At 50.6% G+C, this 23870-nt stretch overlaps 1 protein-coding gene across 1 annotated transcript in view; it reads left to right on the plus strand.

Moving 5' to 3' along the window:
• EXOC3L1 (exocyst complex component 3 like 1) overlaps nt 1-22049 on the plus strand; it is a gene marked incomplete at its 5' end in the record, with an annotated part of 41992 nt that extends 19943 nt beyond the window's left edge. The window contains 6 exons of the mRNA XM_075325465.1: nt 2817-2927; nt 4631-4772; nt 15437-15559; nt 20261-20416; nt 21138-21262; nt 21359-22049. Coding sequence (XP_075181580.1) covers nt 2817-2927; nt 4631-4772; nt 15437-15559; nt 20261-20416; nt 21138-21262; nt 21359-21545 — 844 coding nt within the window. The remainder of the gene's footprint in view (nt 1-2816; nt 2928-4630; nt 4773-15436; nt 15560-20260; nt 20417-21137; nt 21263-21358) is intronic.
• Nucleotides 22050-23870: the final 1821 nt, after the last annotated feature.

The raw sequence follows: 23870 nt of genomic DNA on the forward strand, positions 1-23870 counted from the left end.
TAAACACATCTGTCCAAAAAACAAGACGTCATTTATGCTGGCGGTGAAAGCGAATTCATGTCCTGCTGATGTCAGAGAGCAGTGGGTGATGATTCCTGCCACCGGTGACCGTGCAGGTCCGTGCACGTTCTGGGCGGTCTCATCATTCGCAACTCCTGGGGGACGAGTCCGGAGAGGCTGCGGCCGCGGGGGACGAGTCCGGAGAGGCTGCGGCCGCGGGGGACGGGTCCGGAGAGGCTGCGGCCGCGGGGGACGGGTCCGGAGAGGCTGCGGCCGCGGGGGACGGGTCCGGAGAGGCTGCGGCCGCGGGGGACGGGTCCGAAGAGGCTGCGGCTGCGGGGGACTAGCCTGGGGGCCGCTGCGGCCGCTGGAGCACCAACAAATCATTGTAACACCGAGCTGTTCATGGTCAGGAATGAAGCCTAGAGGGTCCAGCTCCCTAACATTATGTCCTCCCCCTGCGCCCCTGCATCACACTGGTCCTTCTTCCAGAGGTGGGTTGGAAGTAGTAGCTACATAACAAATAATGTCTCTGTGCTGGAAAATCTACATTGGACAGGACATGAATGTGCTGTAGGAGGCCGCGCTCCGTGTGCTGTAGGAGGCCGCGCTCCGTGTGCTGTAGGAGGCCGCGCTCCGTGTGCTGTAGGAGGCCGCGCTCCGTGTGCTGTAGGAGGCCGCGCTCCGTGTGCTGTAGGAGGCCGCGCTCCGTGTGCTGTAGGAGGCCGCGCTCCGTGTGCTGTAGGAGGCCGCGCTCCGTGTGCTGTAGGAGGCCGCGCTCCGTGTGCTGTAGGAGGCCGCGCTCCGTGTGCCGTACGAGGATACTCAACGTATGGGAACCTCGTGTTGTAACCTGTGCTCCATTAGCAGAGGAGATGGCAGAAGGTTCCGGCGTTATACAGACAAGTCTGAGCCCTTTTATTCATTTAATCTTAGTAAATAATTATTGTCCCCCAGACTGTGGAGTAAAGTGTGCGGATACATTAGATCTTCTCTGCCTGTTATCTGACCTGGCGGTGTCCGGTGTCTACGCTGTGCGGATACATTAGATCTACCCTGCCTGTTATCTGACCTGGCGGTGTCCGGTGTCTACGCTGTGTGGATACATTAGATCTTCTCTGCCTGTTATCTGACCTGGCGGTGTCCGGTGTCTACGCTGTGTGGATACATTAGATCTACTCCGCCTGTTATCTGACCTGGCGGTGTCCGGTGTCTACGCTGTGTGGATACATTAGATCTACTCCGCCTGTTATCTGACCTGGCGGTGTCCGGTGTCTACGCTGTGTGGATACATTAGATCTACTCCGCCTGTTATCTGACCTGGCGGTGTCCGGTGTCTACGCTGTGCGGATACATTAGATCTACCCTGCCTGTTATCTGACCTGGCGGTGTCCGGTGTCTACGCTGTGTGGATACATTAGATCTACTCCGCCTGTTATCTGACCTGGCGGTGTCCGGTGTCTACGCTGTGTGGATACATTAGATCTACTCCGCCTGTTATCTGACCTGGCGGTGTCCGGTGTCTGCGCTGTGCGGATACATTAGATCTACTCCGCCTGTTATCTGACCTGGCGGTGTCCGGTGTCTGCGCTGTGCGGATACATTAGATCTTCTCTGCCTGTTATCTGACCTGGCGGTGTCCGGTGTCTATGCTAAGCGGATACATTAGATCTACCCTGCCTGTTATCTGACCTGGCGGTGTCCGGTGTCTACATTGTGCGGATACATTAGATCTACCCTGCCTGTTATCTGACCTGGCGGTGTCCGGTGTCTACGCTGAGCGGATACATTAGATCTACTTCTCCTGTTATCTGACCTGGCGGTGTCCGGTGTCTACGCTGTGCGGATACATTAGATCTTCTCCGCCTGTTATCTGACCTGGCGGTGTCCGGTGTCTACGCTGTGCGGATACATTAGATCTTCTCCGCCTGTTATCTGACCTGGCGGTGTCCGGTGTCTGCACTGTGCGGATACATTAGATCTACTCCTCCTGTTATCTGACCTGGCGGTGTCCGGTGTCTACGCTGAGCTGGCTGCCTGCCTTTCTCCACTGGTCACTGATTTGCTCCGATATCCTGGGTAGTCCATCCCCCGCGGTCCCTGCTCTCCTCGCCGTATGGCACAGATCGTGTCTCGCAGATGTTCTCTGCAGGAATAATTGTCACCAGCGGTGGCTTCTCAGACAGATGCAGAGACAATTCTCACCTGCAAGACCCACAAAGTAAACATCCAAGAAGGCGACATCCGGGTGATGACACCCAAGGGACCATTGTTGTGATCTACAAGCGCCAGTCTGGTGATCCCTTCAATGAGGATCAGATCATCAATATATCTGCCAGTGGATGAGACGCATGGACAGAATGTTTCTTCTTCCAGGACATCTCAAATTCAGACTGTAATGGATCTTTCGTGCTGAGGTCCGGCGCGGTGTGAGTGCGCAGTGTGCACAGACCTCGATGGCCTCCAGTAGCCGCAGTCGCCCTCACTGCTCTGACGTCTGCAGTGTCGGCACAAGTGACAACGTATCGTTGGTTTCCAGCCTTGATGAAGAACTCTTTGGCCTTTGACAGTTATATTTGTTGGAGTTACAGGAGCATTTTACACCCCTAAATAATGTTGGGACCACCGCCCGTGCTCACCACTGCTCCACTCACACAGGAGACTTTAGGACCCTCATTATTTTTGGTGGAGATGATTGTAGCCAGACCCCAGTGATCCTCCATTTAACATCTATAGTTGGGGATGCGTTATCTTGGGTGATTCATTAAATACATGGATTTGTTTCACTCAAGGTCCAAATATTATGTCTTCCATAGGCTGCGAGAGGCGCTGGTGAAATATGGCATCGAGCACATGAAGGATCGGACAAGTCCCACCTACTACACACACTACTTACTGGCCATCATCAATGGATGCTGTGCCCTAAGGTGACGCATCAGACAGAAGTGGTGACGGGGCTGATAAAGGATGGAAAGGTCACTGCCTCCTCCCTCTGCACTCCCCTCCATCCTGCACAAACTACACTACCCAGCCCACTCCTACCAAACTACACCCCCTCGCTCCAACCAAACTACACCCCCTCGCTCCAACCAAACTACACCCCCCTCGTTCCAACCAAACTACACCCGTCACTCCAACCAAACTACACCCCCCTCGTTCCAACCAAGCTACACCCGTCACTCCAACCAAACTACACCCCCCTCGCTCCAACCAAACTACACCCGTCACTCCAACCAAACTACACCCCCCTCGTTCCAACCAAGCTACAACCACCCGCTCCAACCAAGCTACACCCCCCCGCTCCAACCAAGCTACACCCCCCCGCTCCAACCAAGCTACACCCCCCCGCTCCAACCAAGCTACACCCCCCCGCTCCAATCAAGCTACACCCCCCCGCTCCAATCAAGCTACAGCCCCCCGCTCCAATCAAGCTACACCCCCCCGCTCCAACCAAGCTACACCCCCTTCCAACCAAACTACACCCCCCACCAACCAAACTACGCTCTAACCAAACTACATCCCCCTGCTCCTACCTTCTACACACACACTACTGGCTATCATCAATGGATGCTGCACCCAAAGGTGACACATCAGACAGAAGCGATGACTGGGCTGATAAAGGATGGAAAGGTCACTGCCTCCTCCCTCTGCACTCTCCTCCATCCTGCACAAACTACACACCTCCCGATCCAACCAAACCACATCCCCCTGCTCCAACCAAATTACGCTCCAACCAAACTACATCCCCCCCCTCCAACCAAACTGCAACCCCCAACCAAACTACACCCTCCTCTAACCAAACTACTCTCCAACCAAACTACACCCCCCTCTCCAACCAAACTACTATCCAACCAAACTACACCCCCTGCTCCAACCAAACTATACACCCCGCTCCAACCAAACTACTATCCAACGAAACTACACCCCCCTGCTCCAACCAAACTATACACCCTGCTCAAGCCAAACTAACACCCCCTCCACCCAAACTACACTCCAACCAAACTACACTACCCACTCCGCTCCTATCAAACTACACCCTCCCTGCTCCTACCTACTACACCGCCCTTCTCCTATCAAACTACACTCCAACCAAACTACACCCCCCTGCTCCAACCAAGCTTCAATCCAACCAAACTACACCCCCCCCCCCCCCGCTCCTTCCTACCACACACACTACTTATTGGCCATCAACAACAGATGCTGTGCCCTAAGGTGACGCATTAGAAGGAAGCGGTAACAGGGCTTATAAATGAGCTGGAAAGGTCACTGCATCTGATCTTTGCTCTCCCCTCCATCCTTCACAAACCACACACCCCCAAACTACACCCCTTCCCACTTCCTGCATCCCGCCCCTCTGCTCCATATTACCCTCCCTCTAATCTATCCTATATCCCACCCCCATTGCTCCTCCATTCATCAGTGAGGGTGTCAGACCCAGCAGGTTGATTTCAGTAGGTTTGTGTCCCAGTAATGGCTCCTGGGCAGATCCTCCAGTGTGAGGAACAATATATACACATACCAGGAGTGCTCAGAGGCCGTTGTTTGGACAGGTCTCTGTTACCCTTCATTGTGACAGTTTGTTATGGGCACTGCCATGTATGAGAGTCCGCTAACTCTTTGCTGTCTGCAGCGCTACAATATTACACCTTCAGACGGACGAGTCCGGGACTCCTGTGGGCAGAAGAGCAGCCCCATGCCTGAAGACATCACTGGACAAGACCCAGAAGAAAGCATGCCACCTGCTCCTGGACGAACTACAGACTGAGCTCCAGGTGATGTGTGCGGGGAATGGACGGACAGGCGGACGGCGGCACCTGATCTCTACACACAAACATGGTTCTGTCCGCGGCAGCTCCCATCCTCCATCACCCCACAATTGCTGAGTGCCCAGAAGGCTACCGGCGGCCTCACCACAGCCCCTTATCTTCATACATTATTATTATTATTATTATTTATTATTATAGCGCCATTTATTCCATGGCGCTTTACAAGTGAAAGAGGGTATACGTACAACAATCATTAACAGTACAAGACAGACTGGTATAGGAGGAGAGAGGACCCTGCCCGCGAGGGCTCACAGTCTACAGGGAATGGGTGATGGTACAATAGGTGAGGACAGAGCTGGTTGCGCAGTGGTCTACTGGGCTGAGGGCTATTGTAGGTTGTAGGCTTGTTGGAAGAGGTGGGTCTTGAGGTTCCTCTTGAAGCTTTCCACGGTAGTGGAGAGTCTGATGTGCTGAGGTAGAGCGTTCCAGAGTATGGGGGATGCACGGGAGAAATCTTGTACACGATTGTGGGAAGAGGAAATAAGAGAGGAGCAGAGAAGGAGATCTTGTGAGGATCTAAGGTTGCGTGCAGGTAGGTACTGGGAGACTAGTTCACAGATGTAGGGAGGAGACAGGTTGTGCATGGCTTTGTATGTCATGGTTAATGTTTTGAACTGGAGTCGTTGGGCGATGGGAAGCCAGTGAAGGGATTGGCAGAGTGGCGAGGCTGGGGAGTAGCGAGGGGAGAGGTGGATTAAGCGGGCTGCAGAGTTTAGGATAGATTGGAGGGGTGCAAGAGTGTTGGAAGGGAGGCCAGAGAGCAGGAGGTTGCAGTAGTCAAGGCGGGAGATGATGAGGGCATGCACTAATGTTTTTGAAGAATCTTGGTTAAGAAAAGCACGGATCCGGGAGATATTTTTGAGTTGTAATCGGCATGAGTTGAAGAGGGCTTGGATGTGTGGCTTGAAGGATAGAGCAGAGTCGAGGGTTACTCCAAGGCAACGAGCTTGTGAGACTGGGGTGAGTGAACAACCATCAAGTTTGATGGAAAGGCTTGTTGGAGGAGGTGAGTGAGGAGGAGGAAAGACAATAAACTCTGTTTTGTCCATGTTAAGTTTTAGGAATCGTGCAGAGAAGAAGGATGAAATAGCAGACAAACATTGTGGTATTTTGGTTAGTAGAGAGGTAATGTCAGGTCCAGAGAGGTAGATCTGTGTGTCATCGGCATAGAGATGATACTGGAAGCCGTGGGACTCTATGAGCTGTCCCAAGCCGAAGGTATAGATGGAGAACAGCAGGGGTCCAAGAACTGAGCCTTGAGGGACACCGACAGATAGGGGGCGAGCTGAGGAAGTGGTGTGAGAATGGGAGACGCTGAAAGTTCGGTCGGTTAGGTATGAGGAGATCCAAGATAGGGCCAAGTCTGTGATGCCCAGAGATGAGAGAATCTGTAGTAGGAGGGAATGGTCTACTGTGTCGAAGGCAGAGGACAGGTCCAGGAGGAGAAGGATAGAGTAGTGTCGCTTGGCTTTGGCGGTTAGTAGATCATTGGTGACTTTGGTTAGGGCAGTTTCGGTAGAATGATGTGATCGGAAGCCAGATTGAAGCTGGTCAAAGAGGGAGCAGGAGGAGAGGTATGAGGACAATTCAAGATGGACATGCTGATCCAGTAGTTTTGAGGCATAGGGGAGAAGGGATATGGGGCGATAGTTTGACACAGAGGATGGGTCAAGGGAGGGCTTTTTGAGGATGGGTGTAATAGAGGCATGTTTAAAGCATGAAGGGAATACACCACTTGCTAGTGATAGGTTGAAGAGATGGGTTAGGGCTGGGATGAGGACTGCGGTGATGTTGGGGATGAGGTGCGATGGGAGCGGGTCCAGTGCACAGGTGGTTAGATGTGATCTTGAGAGTAGAGTGGAGAGATTGTTTTCTGTCATGGTGGAGAAGCTGGATTTGGAGGAAGAGGGATGAGTAGCTATGATGAGGGGCTGTGGTGATTGTGGGCCAAAGCTTGCTCTGATGTTGTCAATCTTCCGCTTGAAGAAAGAGGCAAAGTCTTCAGCTGAGAGGAGAGGAGAGGGAGGTGGTGCCGGAGGACGGAGGAGAGAATTGAAAGTGTTGAATAGCTGTTTAGGGTTGTGAGAGAAAGAAGATATGAGGGATGAGAAGTAGGTTTGTTTTGCAGCAGTGAGTGTGGACTTGAAAGTGGTGAGGGACTCTTTATATGCAATGAAGTGCTCAGTGGAATGAGACCTCTTCCATCTGCGCTCAGCAATTCTGGAAGCCCGTCTAAGTTCTTTAGTCTGCCTTGTGTGCCAGGGTTGCCTGTTGATTGTGCGGGTTTTGGTGTGTGTGAGGGGGGCAGCTGATTCGAGAGCTGCAGAGATTGTAGTGTTGTATAAAGTTGCAGCGGCATCTGCATCATGTAGAAATGCAATGTCTGTGAGGGGGAGAAGGGACTGAGAAAGGGCGTGTAAATCAATGTGTTTGATATTTCTGCGAGGGTATGAAAATTTGTGGAGGGGGGGTTGCATACTTGGAGAAGAGAGGGAAGAGAATGTGAGTAGGTTGTGGTCAGACAGGGGGAGAGGTGAGTTAGAGAGGTTAGATAGGGAACAGAGGCGAGTGAAGATGAGGTCCAGCGTGTGGCCATCTTTATGAGTAGCTGCAGAAGACCATTGGGTGAGGCTGAAGGAGGAAGCGAGTGTTAGAAGTTTGGAGACAGATGAGTGGGAAGTGTCAATGGGGATATTGAAATCACCCATAATGATGGTGGGGATGTCGGTGGAAAGGAAGTGTAGTAGCCAGGTGGTGAAATGGTCAAAAAAGGCAGTGGCTGGCCCTGGAGGGCGGTAAATGACAGCCAGCTGAAGGTTGGAGGGGGCGTAGATGCGTACGGAGTGCACCTCAAAAGAGGGGAGCATGACAGAGGGTGGTAGAGGAATTGGTGTAAAGGAGCATTGGTCGGACAGGAGCAAACCAACTCCTCCACCATGCTTGTTACTGGGGCGGGGGGTGTGAGAGAGTTGGAGACCGCCATAAGAAAGTGCAGCAGGAGAGGCAGTGTCAGAGGGGGTGAGCCAGGTTTCTGTGATGGCGAGGAAGGAGAGTTTATTAGTGATGAAAAGATCATGAATGTAGGAAAGTTTGTTGCAGACAGAGCGAGCGTTCCATAGAGCTCCTGTTAGTGGGACTGGGGGAGCGGGGGCTGGGTGAATGGGTATGAGGTTTGCGAGGTTGCGGAAATTTGTGTTAGGTTGTTGAAGAGGGTTTGAAGTGACAATAGGGATGTGGTGAGGAGGACCAGGATTTGGAGCAATATCCCCAGCAGTGAGGCGAAGCAGTGAGAGTGTTAGTAAGTGGGAGCAGGAGAGGCCATGAGATGGACGTGTGTATCTGGAGACACTGGGTGAAATGTGGAGGAAAATATCTGAGGGGAAGGTAAGATGGGTGGGGAGGATGGAGGGAGAGATGGGTGGGGAGGATGGAGGGGAGATGGGTGGGGAGGATGGAGGGAGAGATGGGTGGGGAGGATGGAGGGAGAGATGAATAGTTCATTACTGGCTTTAGGGATCAGAGGGAGCAGTAAGAAGTGAAGTATTATAGGGGTGAGAGTGACTAGAAACACAAACATTATTTACATTGACTATGTCTGCTGTTACCTTCCGGTCACTTCCGGCCCAATTCTGGCCTAATTCAATGCATCATACTTATATGGTGCAGACTTGTATTGGTGCAGACGAAAAGTCTTGTGCAGACTTTTATTTGCCCCACTATATACACATACAAGTGCACTCAGCTGTGAAGGGGTGGGTTGCAAGACTAACCCCTTGATCACTCAATCAAAAAAAAAAAAAAAAGAAGATGCAGCTTAACATAGGCAAAATAAACAAAGGTCATAAAAGGGGGGTGCTAAACAGGGGGGGAAAGATCACAGTGAGATGCTGGAGGATGTCAGGAAGATATTGAAGCAAAGAAAGAACAGGTCAGATATAGTGCAAAAGGAGAGTACATGAATTGACATACCAGGTATTAGCACACACAGCAGAGCAAAGTGGAGTGAAGATCAGTTCATGGGAAAGTAGAGTGCATGAATTGACATTAGAACCTATAGGCCCAAAGTAAAGGGTATAAAACTGGCACAATGTGAGTACACAAGGGGCAAAATACTTCCCGGAATATCCCATAATATACGGTAAAGGGAAGGCCGAGAGCTTGTTGCCCGTCACATGAGCTACACAAATATTGCCCCCGATTAATAGTCTGTGGTATCATCACAAGTATACGATTACCCAATACAGAGCCTAATATCGGGGCAGGTCGTATAATATGAATCCCATAGAAGTGAAATAGCAACACATTACCTTCCTTAAAAGCAATCTTCTTTATGAAAAAGTCCTTAAAACAAGGAGCGTGCAGGAGAAGCCAAAGATGAGACGACCGCGGCCTCGTGATCAGTCAGGTAACATGTGTACGGCTCCCTCTTCTCTCTGTGACAGGAATACGGCTTCCTTTTATAACGTGTACGGCTTCCCTTTATCGCGTGTGCGGCTCCCTCCTCCCTCTGACGGGAGTACGGCTTCCTTTTATTGCGTGTACGGCTCCCTTCTCCTCTGTGACGGGAATACGGCTTCCTTTTATCACATATACGGGTCCCTCCTCTCTCTGTGACGGGAGTATGGCTCCTTTTATCGCGGTGCAACTAGTGCACGTCATATAATCTATTCACACAAATAAAAAGGTAATACCATCAGGGTAATGATGTATTAAATTAATAAAGACAATCAGTACTAAGATGTAAATGATACAAATTCAAGAATTGTAAGAAAACCGTCAAATCGTTTTTCATTTAACCCTTCTGGAGCCAATGCTTCTAATTTCATGATCCACCTAGATCCTCTTCTCAATAATCATTTCTCCACCGCTTTTTGGTAAGTTTCCTTTTTCTAGGCCTGTGAGTTAGAGCGATGACGTTCTGTTACGTGGTTTAATAATCTAGTAGCGCCTCGTAGATGCAAGACGCTTTGTAAAGCGGATACACCTATGTCTGATGGTTCTGCCAATGTAATAAAAGCCGCAGGGGCAAACAATACAATACACTGCGTATTTGGTTGGGGGGGGAATTAATTCTTTTACGGAAGGAAACAAATGCCCATTCTTATAGGGTCATAAATAAGCTGCGCACTACAAAAGGAGCAAGTCCCACATCTAAAGTCCCGGGAGGGGCCATTTTATTCAGCCAATGTTTTTCTTTTTTGTATTAAATCTATTGTGTATTACAATATCCCTGATCTCTTTTCCTCTCCTGTAAGAAAACAATGGTTTGTGTGATGCGACTTCATATAAATCCTTATCACTTTGTAATAAGTACCAGTTATTAGTAATGTCAGATTTTACTGCGCCGTCCATTTTCTTTGGATTTTTGTTTTTTATTTTATAAAAAAATATTTTGAGAAAAAATATCCACTTTTTTATTTGCTTCTTCCAGGAGGAGATCGGGGGAAGAAGGGGATCGGGGTATGGAGGGGGATCGGGGGACGAGGCACTACTAGATTAATACGTAACAGAACGTCATCGCTCCAATTCACAGGCCTAGAAAAAGGAAATTTACCGAAAAGCGGTGGAGAAATGATTATTGAGAAGAGGATCTAGGTGGATCATGAAATTAGAAGCATTGGCTCCGGAAGGGTTAAATGAAAGAAACGATTTGATGGTTTTCTTATAATTAATTCCTGAATTTGTATCATTTACATCCTAGTACTGATTGTCTTTAATATTTAGTACATAATTACCCTGGTGGTATTACCTTTTTATTTGTGTGAATAGATTATATGACGTGCACTAGTTGCACTGCGATAAAAGGAGCCATACTCCCGTCACAGAGAGAGGAGAGAGCCGTACATGCGATAAAAGGAAGCCGTACTCCTGTCACAGAGAGAGGAGGAAGCCATACTCCCGTCATAGAGAGAGGCGGGAGCCGTACACATGTTACCTGACTGATCACGAGGCCGCGGTCGTCTCATTCTCGGCTTCTCCTGCACTCGCCTTGATTTAAGGACTTTTGAATAAAGAAGAAGAATGCTGTTCAGGCAGGTGATGTGATGTGCCGCTATTCAACATATTTGGGATTCATTACGTCTACTGTTTGAAAGCTGAGCAGCACCGGACTCCTATCAAAGTGTCTGGAAAATCCACATATGCCGCACCAAACATTGCATGTGAGTAGTGCAGGTCTTTTCCCTTTTTGACTCAGGCTGTATAATATACAGATTATCACAAAAGTGAGTACACCTGTAAGTGAAAATGGACCAATATTGCCCTAGTTGTGATTTTTTTGTGTGGCCACCATTATTTTCCAGCATGGCCTTACCTTTCTTGGGACTGGAGGCCACTAGATCTTCACAGGAGCCGCTGGATCCTCTTCATCCTCCATGATGATATCCCGGAGCTAGTGGATGTTACAGACCTCGTGCTCCTTCACCTGTATGAGGAGGCCCTACAGATGCTGCATAGGGTTCAGGTCTGAAGACGCTCGGCCGGTTCAGCACCTTTACCCTCAGTTTCTGTAGCAAGGCAGTGGGGGTCTTGGAGGTATTTGGGGTTGTTACTACGTTTGAATATGAAGGGAAGAGATCCTGCTCTGCTTAAGTGTCACAGGACATGTGGGCATTCATGGTTCCCTCAATGAACTGTAGCCCCCCCACAGCCGACAGCGCTCACAGCCCCAAACCATGACACTCCTCCACCATGTAGGACACACTTGTCTTTGTTCTCCTCACCTGAAGCTGCCACACACACCTGACACCATCTGACCCAAATAAGATTATCTTGGTCTCATCAGAGCACAGGACGGTTAAAGTAATCCATGTCCTTAGTTTGCTTGTCTTCAGCAAACTGTTAGTAGAATTCTTGTGCATCATATGTACAGAAATGTGAGGGGTGTACTCACCTTGTACAGTATATCACAAAAGTCAGAGACCCCCTGAGAATGCAGTGCTATGAATGAGATGACTGGCTCTGCTGCATGACCTGTGACATACTGGCTTGGGGGGGGCAGGTGGGGAACCAGATTCCTCCTCACTACGTGACTTGCCCACCCACCACTGCTTCCTCAGGAGATATCATAGCTTAGTCACTTTGGAAAGTCGAGAATCGGGCAATGCACACACATTAGTGGTAAATATGGGATGTAAGCGGACAATAGCTCCCATCATCCACCGTCCATGGGCTTTAGCAAAACTCATTACTTGTCACAGCAAGTATCTAATGGTATGTGCACATGGTGAGAATTTAGATGCAGGAACTTCTACATCTCTCGGTAGGAAAAACGCAGCACCAGAAACACTAGTTAGATATAGACAGATATATAGACATACAGACATGACATACTGCACACACACCCATCCCGCCTAACATATAATATAAGTGCACCCTTTGCAGCTTGTTGGATAGCTTTTTATGATTAAATGAATGAAAAAAATGACATGGACTCCCCCTATTTTTGATAACCTGCCAAGGTGAAGCAGACAGTTGGGGGCTGGTATTATCAGACTGGGAAGGTCCATGATTATTTGGCCCTTTCCAGCTAAAAATAGTAGCCCGCAGCCTCCCAGAAGTGGCACATCACATTAAATGATACAATTCTGGCGTTTTAGCTGGTTCTTCCTGATTGCCCTGGTGCGGTGGCAATCTTGGTAATACTTTTGGGGTTGATGTCAGATGTGTAGTGACAGCTGGCATCAAGCCCAGGGGTTGGTAATAGAGAGGCGTTTATCAGACATCTACATTACTAACCTGGTAAGTGAAAAGAAAAAACAACGCAAATACTTTATTTAAAAAAAACTCTTCCACACTTTTCCTGGTACACCATTGTAATAAAAAACTCCATGCAGGTCTGCCATAGTCCAGGGATTCAGATCTAGCCCTCAAATTGAAACCTGAAAGACCCAATAAGAGAGCAATACAACCCAGACACTGTCCCTCATTCACCAAGTTATTAGGAAGCAAAGTTCCCAGCTCTGACATTGTCCATCAGTTCCTACAACGTTTCCTGATTACCTGCATCAAAGACTGGAACATCAGAACGAGGCCCTATAGACTTTGATCAGCAGGCAGTCCGGACTCATGCTGTGATCCGCGAAACCTGGGACACTGCTGAGTGGTGACATCCGACTGATGAGTGATGATGCTCCTGATCTTCCTGCTTATCAGTGTCCCGGGTCTTGAGGAGCGCAGTGTGGGTCGGGACCGGCTGCTGCTCAGTCTATGGAGCCTTGTTCTGATGTTCCATCGTCTTTGATGCAGGTAATCAGGGAACGTTGTAGGAACTGCTGGACTTCGTCAGAGCTGGGAGCTTTGCTTTCTAATAACTTGGTGAACGAGGGACAGGGTCTTGTTTGTCTTTCAGGTTTCCATTGGTGGATGAAGTCTGAATCCCTGGACTACGGCGGACCTGCATGGATTTTTTTTTTTTTTTTTTGTATATATAAAAAAAAAAAACGGAGAGTTTGGGGGAGTGTTTTTTCAAATAAAGTGTTTTTGTGCTTGTTTTTTTTCCTCTCTTCATATTGACATTACCCCGATTGCCCCTGCACCAGGGTAATCAGGAAGTGCCGGGTAAAGCGCCAGAATTGTATGATCTAATGTGCTGCGCCACTTCTGGGGTGACTGTGGGATGATATTTTTAGGCTGGAAGGGCCCAATAACCATGACCCTTCCCAGCCTGATAATCCCAGCCCCCAGCTGTCTACTTTGCCTGCACTGGTAACCTACAATTTGGCCACCAACCATAACAAGCCAGTTCAATAAGCCAGTATAACCAGGTAGTAACACAGTGGCAGAATTTAAACCTAAAATACTACCCAGAAAAAAACAAGCAAATGCATTGAAGTATATAAATTTTATTGTATTTAAAAAATATTGTTGTTTTAAAAATATCTTTAAAAGGTAGTACAGCAGAAAAAAGTGTGAAAAAAGTGTGGTGTCTACTCTTGGCACTTTTTTGGCACTAGGTTTAAATTTTGCCTGCACTGGTTATCACAACTAGAGGGGACCCCCCATTGCCATTTATATGCACTTATGTAATCATAAGAAGCTGTCCAATAAGCTCCACGGGCTGCAAAGTTATAATATCTGTCTATTTCTATCTATTATCTATCTTTAGAGATCTGACAGAAATAAACTCCTGCAATGATTAATGTAAAAAAAACTTTATTAGAAGAACAATTCAAAAGCAGAAACATATTACAACCATTTCAGAAGAGAAAATAGCGGAATGTGAAGGATGTAAAAAACGGACCCAGGGCACAAAATAAAACACAGTTGTCTGAAGAAAAGCAGCACATTGGTTGTATGAATACCATAAATAATGAGTGGTAGAGCGATGCACAGGGTCACTAGGTAAGCAGGTGTCTATAAAGACCAAAGCAAGTGAACTGGGTGTGAGTAATGACTCCTCGGTGGGAAAGTATGGGAGTCTCCCAAAGGGAGGACTAAGCCGCTGCAAACAAATGAGCAGTCCGAGGACAAAATCAAATAATCATCATCACACAACCATTATAATAGGTTACTACACCTGTAACCTGGGCAGGAGGATAGTTACCGCATGAATGTGCCCCAGGGACGGCTATGGGGCATTGGACTCTCCTATGCTAATATGGTTTTATTCTCTTTCTCAATCATTATACCTGTGTTTTTATAGTGTGTTTCTTTACTGCCTTCATTGAAGTCAATGGGTGAAAAAACGCTGAAAGAATTATCTGGCTGCAGATTATTTTCTGCACCAAATCTGCACAAATAAGGAACGTGCGCGACACGTCAGGATTCTCATTCACTTTTCTGGCATCCAGATTCCCTTCAGCTTTTGTGACACATTTGCACTCAAAAACACATCATAAAACGCGATAAAAATGCAACATGTGCACACGGCCATAGGCCAGGGCAGATCTGCAGCCTAGATCCGGACCAGGGATTTCTTCCGAAGCCCCAAATAAACTGCATTACTCAGACGTGCTCGATGCAGCCGCTGCATCCAAAACATGACACTAGAAATGTCCACTGTGCACCGTGGGAAAGATCAAACGCAGCCACATCTACCTAATCAAAGTCAATGGCTCCATCAGTGACCAATCAGAATATTGTTTTTCAGGCATTCAGATGCAATCCACCAAATAAGTTAGAAATGTGGCATTAAGCTGTAAAAGCATAGGGACCCCTAAGAGTAGTTTGGTGGGAGACCCCCAAGGTGGTGCAGTGGGGTACCTCCCATATTGGTGTCTTGGGGAGACTCATGATGGTGGTACGATGGCGGACCCCCAATAGTGGTGCGTTGGGGAGACTCCTGATGGTGGTGCGTTGGGAAGACTCCTGATAGTGGTGTAATGGGGGTCCGCTAAGGGTGGTGCAATGGGGAGAGCACCAATTATAGTGTGATGGGGATATTTCTGATGGTTGCGTGTTGGGGAGATTCTCGGTGGTGTGATGGGGGACTCCCAATGGTGGTGCATTGGACTCTCGATGGTAGTGCTGTGGGGGGACCCCTGATGATGCAATGGGTGGACAGTTGAGTGAATATGGTATGAAAGTGAAAATGTCTGGCTACATGATGGACAGTTGAATTTGTGGATCAGTTAATTACTGAAGGGTGACGACCTCATGTCTTTCTGCAGCCTTTATTTAAGGACATCCCTTCTCGACCATGGCTATCAGGCTCCAATAATGTGCGCTTCATTTGTGAAAAGATGGAGGACTTCAGCCAATACCTGTGCAAGGCCAGAGCTCCAGTGTGCCAGGTGAGCGGACCACCTCTTTGTTCATGGATTCCACATGAAGCTGCCTGCCGTCCATAAATCCAGAGTCAGTAGGGAGCGGACAGACGTTCAGGACAGAGAAAGCATCACTAGATTAAAAATCCGGGTTTAGTAAGAGCGAGGGCATCGCTAAGCTCCGTCCGTAGATCCGGGTCTAGTAAGAGCGAGGGCATCGCTGAGCTCCGTCCGTAGATCCGGGTCTAGTAAGAGCGAGGGCATCGCTGAGCTCCGTCCGTAGATCCGGGTCTAGTAAGAGCGAGGGCATCGCTGAGCTCCGTCCGTAGATCCGGGTCTAGTAAGAGCGGGGGCGTCGCTGGGCTCCGTCTGTAGATCCGGGTTTAGTAAGAGCGGGGGCGTCGCTGAGCTCCGTCTGTAGATCTGGGTTTAGTAAGAACGGGGGCGTCGCTGAGCTCCGTCTGTAGATCTGGGTTTAGTAAGAGCGGGGGCGTCGCTGAGCTCCGTCTGTAGATCTGGGTTTCGTAAGAGCGAGGGCATCGCTGAGCTTCGTCTGTAGATCCGGGTTTAGTAAGAGCGGGGGCGTCGCTGGGCTCCGTCTGTAGATCCGGGTTTAGTAAGAGCGGGGGCGTCGCTGAGCTCCGTCTGTAGATCTGGGTTTAGTAAGAACGGGGGCGTCGCTGAGCTCCGTCTGTAGATCTGGGTTTAGTAAGAGCGGGGGCGTCGCTGAGCTCCGTCTGTAGATCTGGGTTTCGTAAGAGCGAGGGCATCGCTGAGCTTCGTCTGTAGATCCGGGTTTAGTAAGAGCGGGGGCGTCGCTGGGCTCCGTCTGTAGATCCGGGTTTAGTAAGAGCGGGGGCGTCGCTGAGCTTCGTCTGTAGATCCGGGTTTAGTAAGAGCGGGGGCGTCGCTGGGCTCCGTCTGTAGATCCGGGTTTAGTAAGAGCGGGGGCGTCGCTGGGCTCCGTCTGTAGATGTAGGTTTAGTAAGAGCGGGGGCGTCGCTGGGCTCCGTCTGTAGATCTAGGTTTAGTAAAGGCCCCGTCACACTAAGCAACATCGCTAGCAACATCGCTGCTAACGAACAACTTTTGTGACGTTGCTAGCGATGTTGCTGTGTGTGACATCCAGCAACAACCTGGCCCCTGCTGTGAGGTCGTTGGTTGTTGCTGAATGTCCTGGGCCATTTTTTTAGTTGTTGCTGTCCCGCTGTGAAGCACAGATCGCTGTGTGTGACAGCGAGACAGCAACAACTAAATGTGCAGTGAGCAGGAGCCGGCTTCTGCGGAGGCTAGTAACCAATGTAAACATCGGGTAACCAAGAAGCCCTGTCCTTGGTTACCCGATATTTACCTTCGATACCAGCCTCCGCCGCTCTCACTGCCAGTACCGGCTCCTGCTCTGTGCACATGTAGCTAGCTGCAGGACACATCGGGTTAATTAACCTGATGTGTGCTGTAGCTAGGAGAGCAAGGAGCCAGCGCTAAGCATTGTGCGCTGCTCCCTGCTCTGTGCACATTTAGCTGCAGCACACATCGGGTAATTAACCCGATGTGTGCTGTAACTAGGAGAGCAGGGAGCCAGCGCTCAGTGTGCGCTGCTCCCTGCTCTCTGCACGTGTAGCTCCGTGCGCTGGTAACCAAGGTAAATATCGGGTTGGTTACCCGATATTTACCTTAGTTACCAAGCGCAGCATCTTCCACGCGGCGCTGGGGGCTGGTCACTGGTTGCTGGTGAGCTCACCAGCAACTCGTGTAGCGATGCTCCAGCGATCCCTGCCAGGTCAGGTTGCTGGTGGGATCGCTGGAGCGTCGCAGTGTGACATCTCACCAGCAACCTCCTAGCAACTTACCAGCGATCCCTATCGTTGTTGGGATCGCTGGTAAGTTGCTTAGTGTGACGGTACCTTAAGAGTGAGGGCGTCGCTGAGCTCCGTCTGTAGATCCAGGTTTAGTAAGAGCGGGGGCGTCGCTGGGCTCCGTCTATAGATCTGGGTTTAGTAAGAGTGAGGGCGTCACTGAGCTCCGTCTGTAGATCTGGGTTTAGTAAGAGCGGGGGCGTCACTGGGCTCCATCTGTAGATCCGGGTTTAGTAAGAGCGGGGGCGTCTCTGAGCTCCGTCTGTAGATCTAGGTTTAGTAAGAGCGGGGGCGTCGCTGGGCTCCATCTGTAGATCCGGGTTTAGTAAGAGCGGGGGCGTCGCTGGGCTCCGTCTGTAGATCTAGGTTTAGTAAGAGCGGGGGCGTCGCTGGGCTCCGTCTGTAGATCTAGGTTTAGTAAGAGCAGGGGGTGTCGCTGGGCTCCGTCTGTAGATCTGGGTTTAGTAAGAGCGGGGGCGTCACTGAGCTCCGTCTGTAGATCCGGGTTTAGTAAGAGCGGGGGCGTCGCTGGGCTCCGTCTGTAGATCTAGGTTTAGTAAGAGCGGGGGCGTCGCTGAGCTCCGTCTGTAGATCCGGGTTTAGTAAGAGCGGGGGCGTAGCTGGTCTCCGACTGTAGATACGGGTTTAGTAAGAGTGAGAGCGTCGCTGGGCTCCGTCTGTAGATCTGGGTTTAGTAAGAGCGGGGGCGTCGCTGGGCTCCGTCTGTAGATCTAGGTTTAGTAAGAGCAGGGGGCGTCGCTGAGCTCCGTCTGTAGATCTAGGTTTAGTAAGAGCAGGGGGCGTCGCTGGGCTCCGTCTGTAGATCTAGGTTTAGTAAGAGCGGGGGCGTCGCTGGGCTCCGTCTGTAGATCCGGGTTTAGTAAGAGCGGGGGCGTCGCTGGGCTCCGTCTGTAGATCTAGGTTTAGTAAGAGCGGGGGCGTCGCTGGGCTCCGTCTGTAGATCTAGGTTTAGTAAGAGCAGGGGGCGTCGCTGAGCTCCGTCTGTAGATCTAGGTTTAGTAAGAGCAGGGGGCGTCGCTGGGCTCCGTCTGTAGATCTAGGTTTAGTAAGAGCGGGGGCGTCGCTGGGCTCCGTCTGTAGATCCGGGTTTAGTAAGAGCGGGGGCGTCGCTGGGCTCCGTCTGTAGATCTAGGTTTAGTAAGAGCGGGGGCGTCGCTGGGCTCCGTCTGTAGATCTAGGTTTAGTAAGAGCGGGGGCGTCGCTGGGCTCCGTCTGTAGATCTGGGTTTAGTAAGAGCGGGGGCGTCGCTGGGCTCCGTCTGTAGATCTAGGTTTAGTAAGAGCAGGGGGTGTCGCTGGGCTCCGTCTGTAGATCTGGGTTTAGTAAGAGCGGGGGCGTCACTGAGCTCCGTCTGTAGATCCGGGTTTAGTAAGAGCGGGGGCGTCGCTGAGCTCCGTCTGTAGATCCGGGTTTAGTAAGAGCGGGGGCGTAGCTGGGCTCCGACTGTAGATCCGGGTTTAGTAAGAGTGAGAGCGTCGCTGGGCTCCGTCTGTAGATCTGGGTTTAGTAAGAGCGGGGGCGTCGCTGAGCTCCGTCTGTAGATCTGGGTTTAGTAAGAGCGGGGGCGTCGCTGAGCTCCGTCTGTAGATCCGGGTTTAGTAAGAGCGGGGGCGTCGCTGGGCTCCGTCTGTAGATCCGGGTTTAGTAAGAGCGGGGGCGTCGCTGGGCTCCGTCTGTAGATCTGGGTTTAGTAAGAGCGGGGGCGTAGCTGGGCTCCGACTGTAGATCTGGGTTTAGTAAGAGCGGGGGCGTCGCTGAGCTCCGTCTGTAGATCTGGGTTTAGTAAGAGCGGGGGCGTCGCTGAGCTCCGTCTGTAGATCCGGGTTTAGTAAGAGCGGGGGCGTAGCTGGGCTCCGACTGTAGATCTGGGTTTAGTAAGAGCGGGGGCGTCGCTGAGCTCCGTCTGTAGATCTGGGTTTAGTAAGAGCGGGGGCGTCGCTGAGCTCCGTCTGTAGATCCGGGTTTAGTAAGAGCGGGGGCGTCGCTGGGCTCCGTCTGTAGATCCGGGTTTAGTAAGAGCGGGGGCGTCGCTGGGCTCCGTCTGTAGATCTGGGTTTAGTAAGAGCGGGGGCGTAGCTGGGCTCCGACTGTAGATCTGGGTTTAGTAAGAGCGGGGGCGTCGCTGAGCTCCGTCTGTAGATCTGGGTTTAGTAAGAGCGGGGGCGTCGCTGAGCTCCGTCTGTAGAACCGGGTTTAGTAAGAGCGGGGGCGTCGCTGGGCTCCGTCTGTAGATCCGGGTTTAGTAAGAGCGGGGGCGTCGCTGGGCTCCGTCTGTAGATCCGGGTTTAGTAAGAGCGGGGGCGTCGCTGGGCTCCGTCTGTAGATCTAGGTTTAGTAAGAGCGGGGGCGTCGCTGGGCTCCGTCTGTAGATCTAGGTTTAGTAAGAGCAGGGGGTGTCGCTGAGCTCCGTCTGTAGATCCGGGTTTAGTAAGAGCGGGGGCGTCGCTGAGCTCCGTCTGTAGATCCGGGTTTAGTAAGAGCGGGGGCGTAGCTGGGCTCCGACTGTAGATCCGGGTTTAGTAAGAGTGAGAGCGTCGCTGGGCTCCGTCTGTAGATCTGGGTTTAGTAAGAGCGGGGGCGTCGCTGAGCTCCGTCTGTAGATCTGGGTTTAGTAAGAGCGGGGGCGTCGCTGAGCTCCGTCTGTAGATCCGGGTTTAGTAAGAGCGGGGGCGTCGCTGGGCTCCGTCTGTAGATCCGGGTTTAGTAAGAGCAGGGGGTGTCGCTGAGCTCCATCCGTAGACCAGAAGTCGGGGAGCTGCTCTTTCAGAGGTGCTGACTGCAGCAGAGTCCCCCCCAGCAGAGTCCCCCGGGATCTGGTCCTATTTTCACCTCTGACACGTCCTGTCTGTAGTTCCTGCTGACTCAGGCAGAGCGGATGGTGACCATCGAGTACGTTCGGTCCCTCATGCACAGCAAGTTTGTGTGCAGAAGTCCTGGGGAGAGGCAGCAGTTTGCACATAGGATGGCCCTTGACGCAGAGGAACTGAGCACAACACTGCGCAGCATGGTAAGAAGAGAAACCGCAATGTGCAGATGGAGGGGAATGTAGTGAAGCAATAAAATGTGCAGGAAAGGGTCCATGCTGGATGCATACCGCCCCTGGGAGAGCAAGAAGTGCATTATAATATGCAGGAAGAGCAGGATGTAGTGTATTCTCCTGCACAGGGGGAGAGGGATGTAGTATATCCTCCTATGCAGGGGGAGAGGGATGTAGTATATCCTCCTATGCAGGGGGAGCGGGATGTAGTGTATCCTCCTGTGCAGGGGGAGCGGGATGTAGTGTATCCTCCTGTGCAGGGTGAGAGGTAGTGGGATGTAGTGTATTCTCCAGTTCAGGGGGAGCGGGATGTAGTGTATCATCCTATGCAGAGGGAGTGGAATGTAATGTATTCTCCTGTGCAGGGTAAGAGGTAGTGGGATGTAGTGTATTCTCCTATGTAGGGGGAGCGGGATGTAGTGTCTTCTCCTGCTCAGGGGGAGCGGGATGTAGAGTATCCTCCTATGCAGGGGGAGCGGGATGTAGAGTATCCTCAAATGCAGGGGGAGAGGTAGCGGGATGTAGTGTATCCACCTGTGCAGGGTGAGAGGGATGTAGTGTAGTGTCCTGGGTGAGTGAATGGGATGCAATGTATCCTGCGCAGGGGAGAGGGATGTAGTGCAGCATCCTGAGTGGGTGAGATCGGAGGTCTGTGTCTTGGTGCTAATGCTTTTTTCTGACCTTCTTTCAGGGTACGGAGGCGTCCACACTCTGTGTCCCCCTGATTCACTCCCTCCAGGAGCTCTTTGCCCTCCGGGACCCCTTGTTGCTCAGCCTGGAGGTATCTGGAGTGATGGCGGCATTCCCAGATATCAGGTGAGTGTGGTCCTGCAGCTGGAGGTTAACCCTTGATAATGACTGCCTTCTGTCGGGGGTTGGGGTAAGCAGTAATGGAGTCTCCTTTTTCCGCAGTGAAGATCATGTGTTGGCGCTGTTGGAGCTGCGGGGAGATGTGACCCGGGATCTTCGTCACACGGTTGTCACCACCATGCATCGGCAGCCTGTGACTCTTCCAGAAGACTACCGGCCCATTTTCATAAGTATTCCTGTTCCTGTGCGAGCGCCTCCATTCTGCCTCCATCCGAGCTCCTGTGCCTGAGGTGCGAAGAGGAAAGAAGCTACCTTATTGGGGTTGCTCTCTGGACGCTTGTGTCCCGCGCCCAGGATTATCAGCCTTGCCATAGATTGGTATTGGCCGTAGCTGTAGGTGGGACTGGCTGAGAGAGACGCCATGGTGGCAGCCATGGGGGAGTGATCAGACACCAGCCGTACCCCGAGTACTACCACAGCAGTACCCTGAATCGGAGCTCTGGAGATGGCGCTTTGGCTCGGCTGTTGGCCATGGCCATATTGCACCAATCCGACATTGATGGGTGCGACCTCCCATGGATGGACCTAGTCAGAGGTTTTTTCTCTGCTAAGCAAATGTGTCTGAGATATTGAGGGCATAAATCTCCTGGGGGTAGGTAGGGGGGTACTGCCACTGGCCACTCTCGCGTCTATCCAGTGCAAGCTGCCATGTTCTGCCCCATCCAGACAGTCCATAGCTTGTTCCTCACACTGGGATTTCGGGCAGCCTCCTGCTCATTCAGGGTAGATATGGAAGGAAAAAGGGTTTGGGACTCAGCACCAATGCAGTAATAAAAAACTTGGAACTTTATTAGAAAATCTAAAATGAAGGTACACAGGTCATCCAAAAAAATTGCCATGCGATTTGCCTAGCGGCTTTACGCGTTTTGGACAAACAGGGGAAATTAAAAGCAGTCATAAGCCTTATGACTAAGGACTGCTTTTAATTTCCCCTGTTTGTCCGAAACGCTTAAAGCCGCTAGGCAAATCGCATGGCAATTTTTTTAGATGACCTGTGTACCTTCGTTTTAGATTTTCTAATAAAGTTCCAAGTTTTTTATTACTGCATTGGTGCTGAGTCCCAAACCCTTTTTTTCTTCCATATCTACTCTGAATCACGGACCGGCCTGTCTGGGGGACTGCGGGCATCCATCCCTGCCTTGGAGACTTCATATGGGTGAGCTGAAACCTTCATTATTCTCCTGCTCATTCAGCCTCTAATAAATGAGATTATAATGAAATGAAACCTTCATTAGTGGATCCTTACCTGTCCTGCAGTTTTATAACCATTACTCATAATGTGAAGATCTCTGCTTTCTGTTATCCCTAGAACGCATACCTGGGGCCTTGCAGGCCTGCTAGGTTACTTGTTTTCTATGGTTGATTTCTATGGTTGCGCGTTCTAGGGATATTGACTGGAAACTGACTTCAGGGAGAAGTGATTACGAAAGGGCACCTCAACTGCCCTGAAATAAACTGGGGCAGAAACCTTGAGGTCCAGCAGAGGAAACTTTGGAAGTCTATCACCTTCCACAGCCAATGTAAGACCCAACACGAAGGTGCACTGAGAAACGATCACCTTCCACAGCCAATGTAGCACCCAAGAAGCAGCTCTGAGAAACGCTTACTTTCCACAACCAATGTAGGGCCCAACAAGAAGGGGCATTGAGAAACGCTTACCTTCCACAGCCGGTGCAGGACCCAACAACAGGGGGTGCTGAGAGATGATCACCTTCCACAGCCAATGTAAGACCCAACAAGAGGGGGCACTGAGAAACGATCACCTTCCACAGCCAATGTAGCACCCAAGAAGCAGCTCTGAGAAACGCTTACTTTCCACAACCAATGTAGGACCCAACAAGAAGGGGCATTGAGAAACGCTTACCTTCCACAGCCGGTGCAGGACCCAACAACAGGGGGTGCTGAGAGATGATCACCTTCCACAGCCAATCTAAGACCCAACAAGAGGGGGCACTGAGAGATGATCACCCTACACAGCTGCTGCAGGAGTTTACTCTGAAAACAGAAGCTGTGGGGGAACTCTAAAAATGGGCGCTGCGGGCGAACTCGTAAAATTTTTCATCTGTAGGGGAACTCCTATTATGTTTCAGATGTCTTGATTCTTAAAATTTCTCTCGTACTGTTTACTGTATATATCCAGGGGTGACTTCCTCTGATCTTGTTCGGACTCACCTGGTAATGTGGACTCAATAAGCCACAAGTAAGGGTGAACACACGGACCAGGTGATGGTGATGGCACAGCAAGCTGGACCTTTAGTTTGTGATGTTGAACAGTGATGAGCAGTATACACCAGAAAACAGAGCCAGGGGTGGAGAAATACACTGGAAAATGTATGAACAGTCCAGAATAGCAAGCGTTTGAGATATTATTATAGTGCCATTTATTCCATGGCGCTTTACATGTGAAAGGGGTGTACATAATAGGGACAAGTACAATAATCATAAACAATACAAGGCACAGACTACCTACCTACCTGCCCGTGAGGGCTCACAGTCTACAAGGGATGGGTAAGGATACAGTAGGTGAGGGTGGAGATGGTCATGCGGTGACGGC

The sequence above is a fragment of the Anomaloglossus baeobatrachus genome, chromosome 10 (genome assembly GCF_048569485.1).
Source record: "Anomaloglossus baeobatrachus isolate aAnoBae1 chromosome 10, aAnoBae1.hap1, whole genome shotgun sequence".
Taxonomy (NCBI): Eukaryota; Metazoa; Chordata; class Amphibia; order Anura; family Aromobatidae; genus Anomaloglossus; species Anomaloglossus baeobatrachus.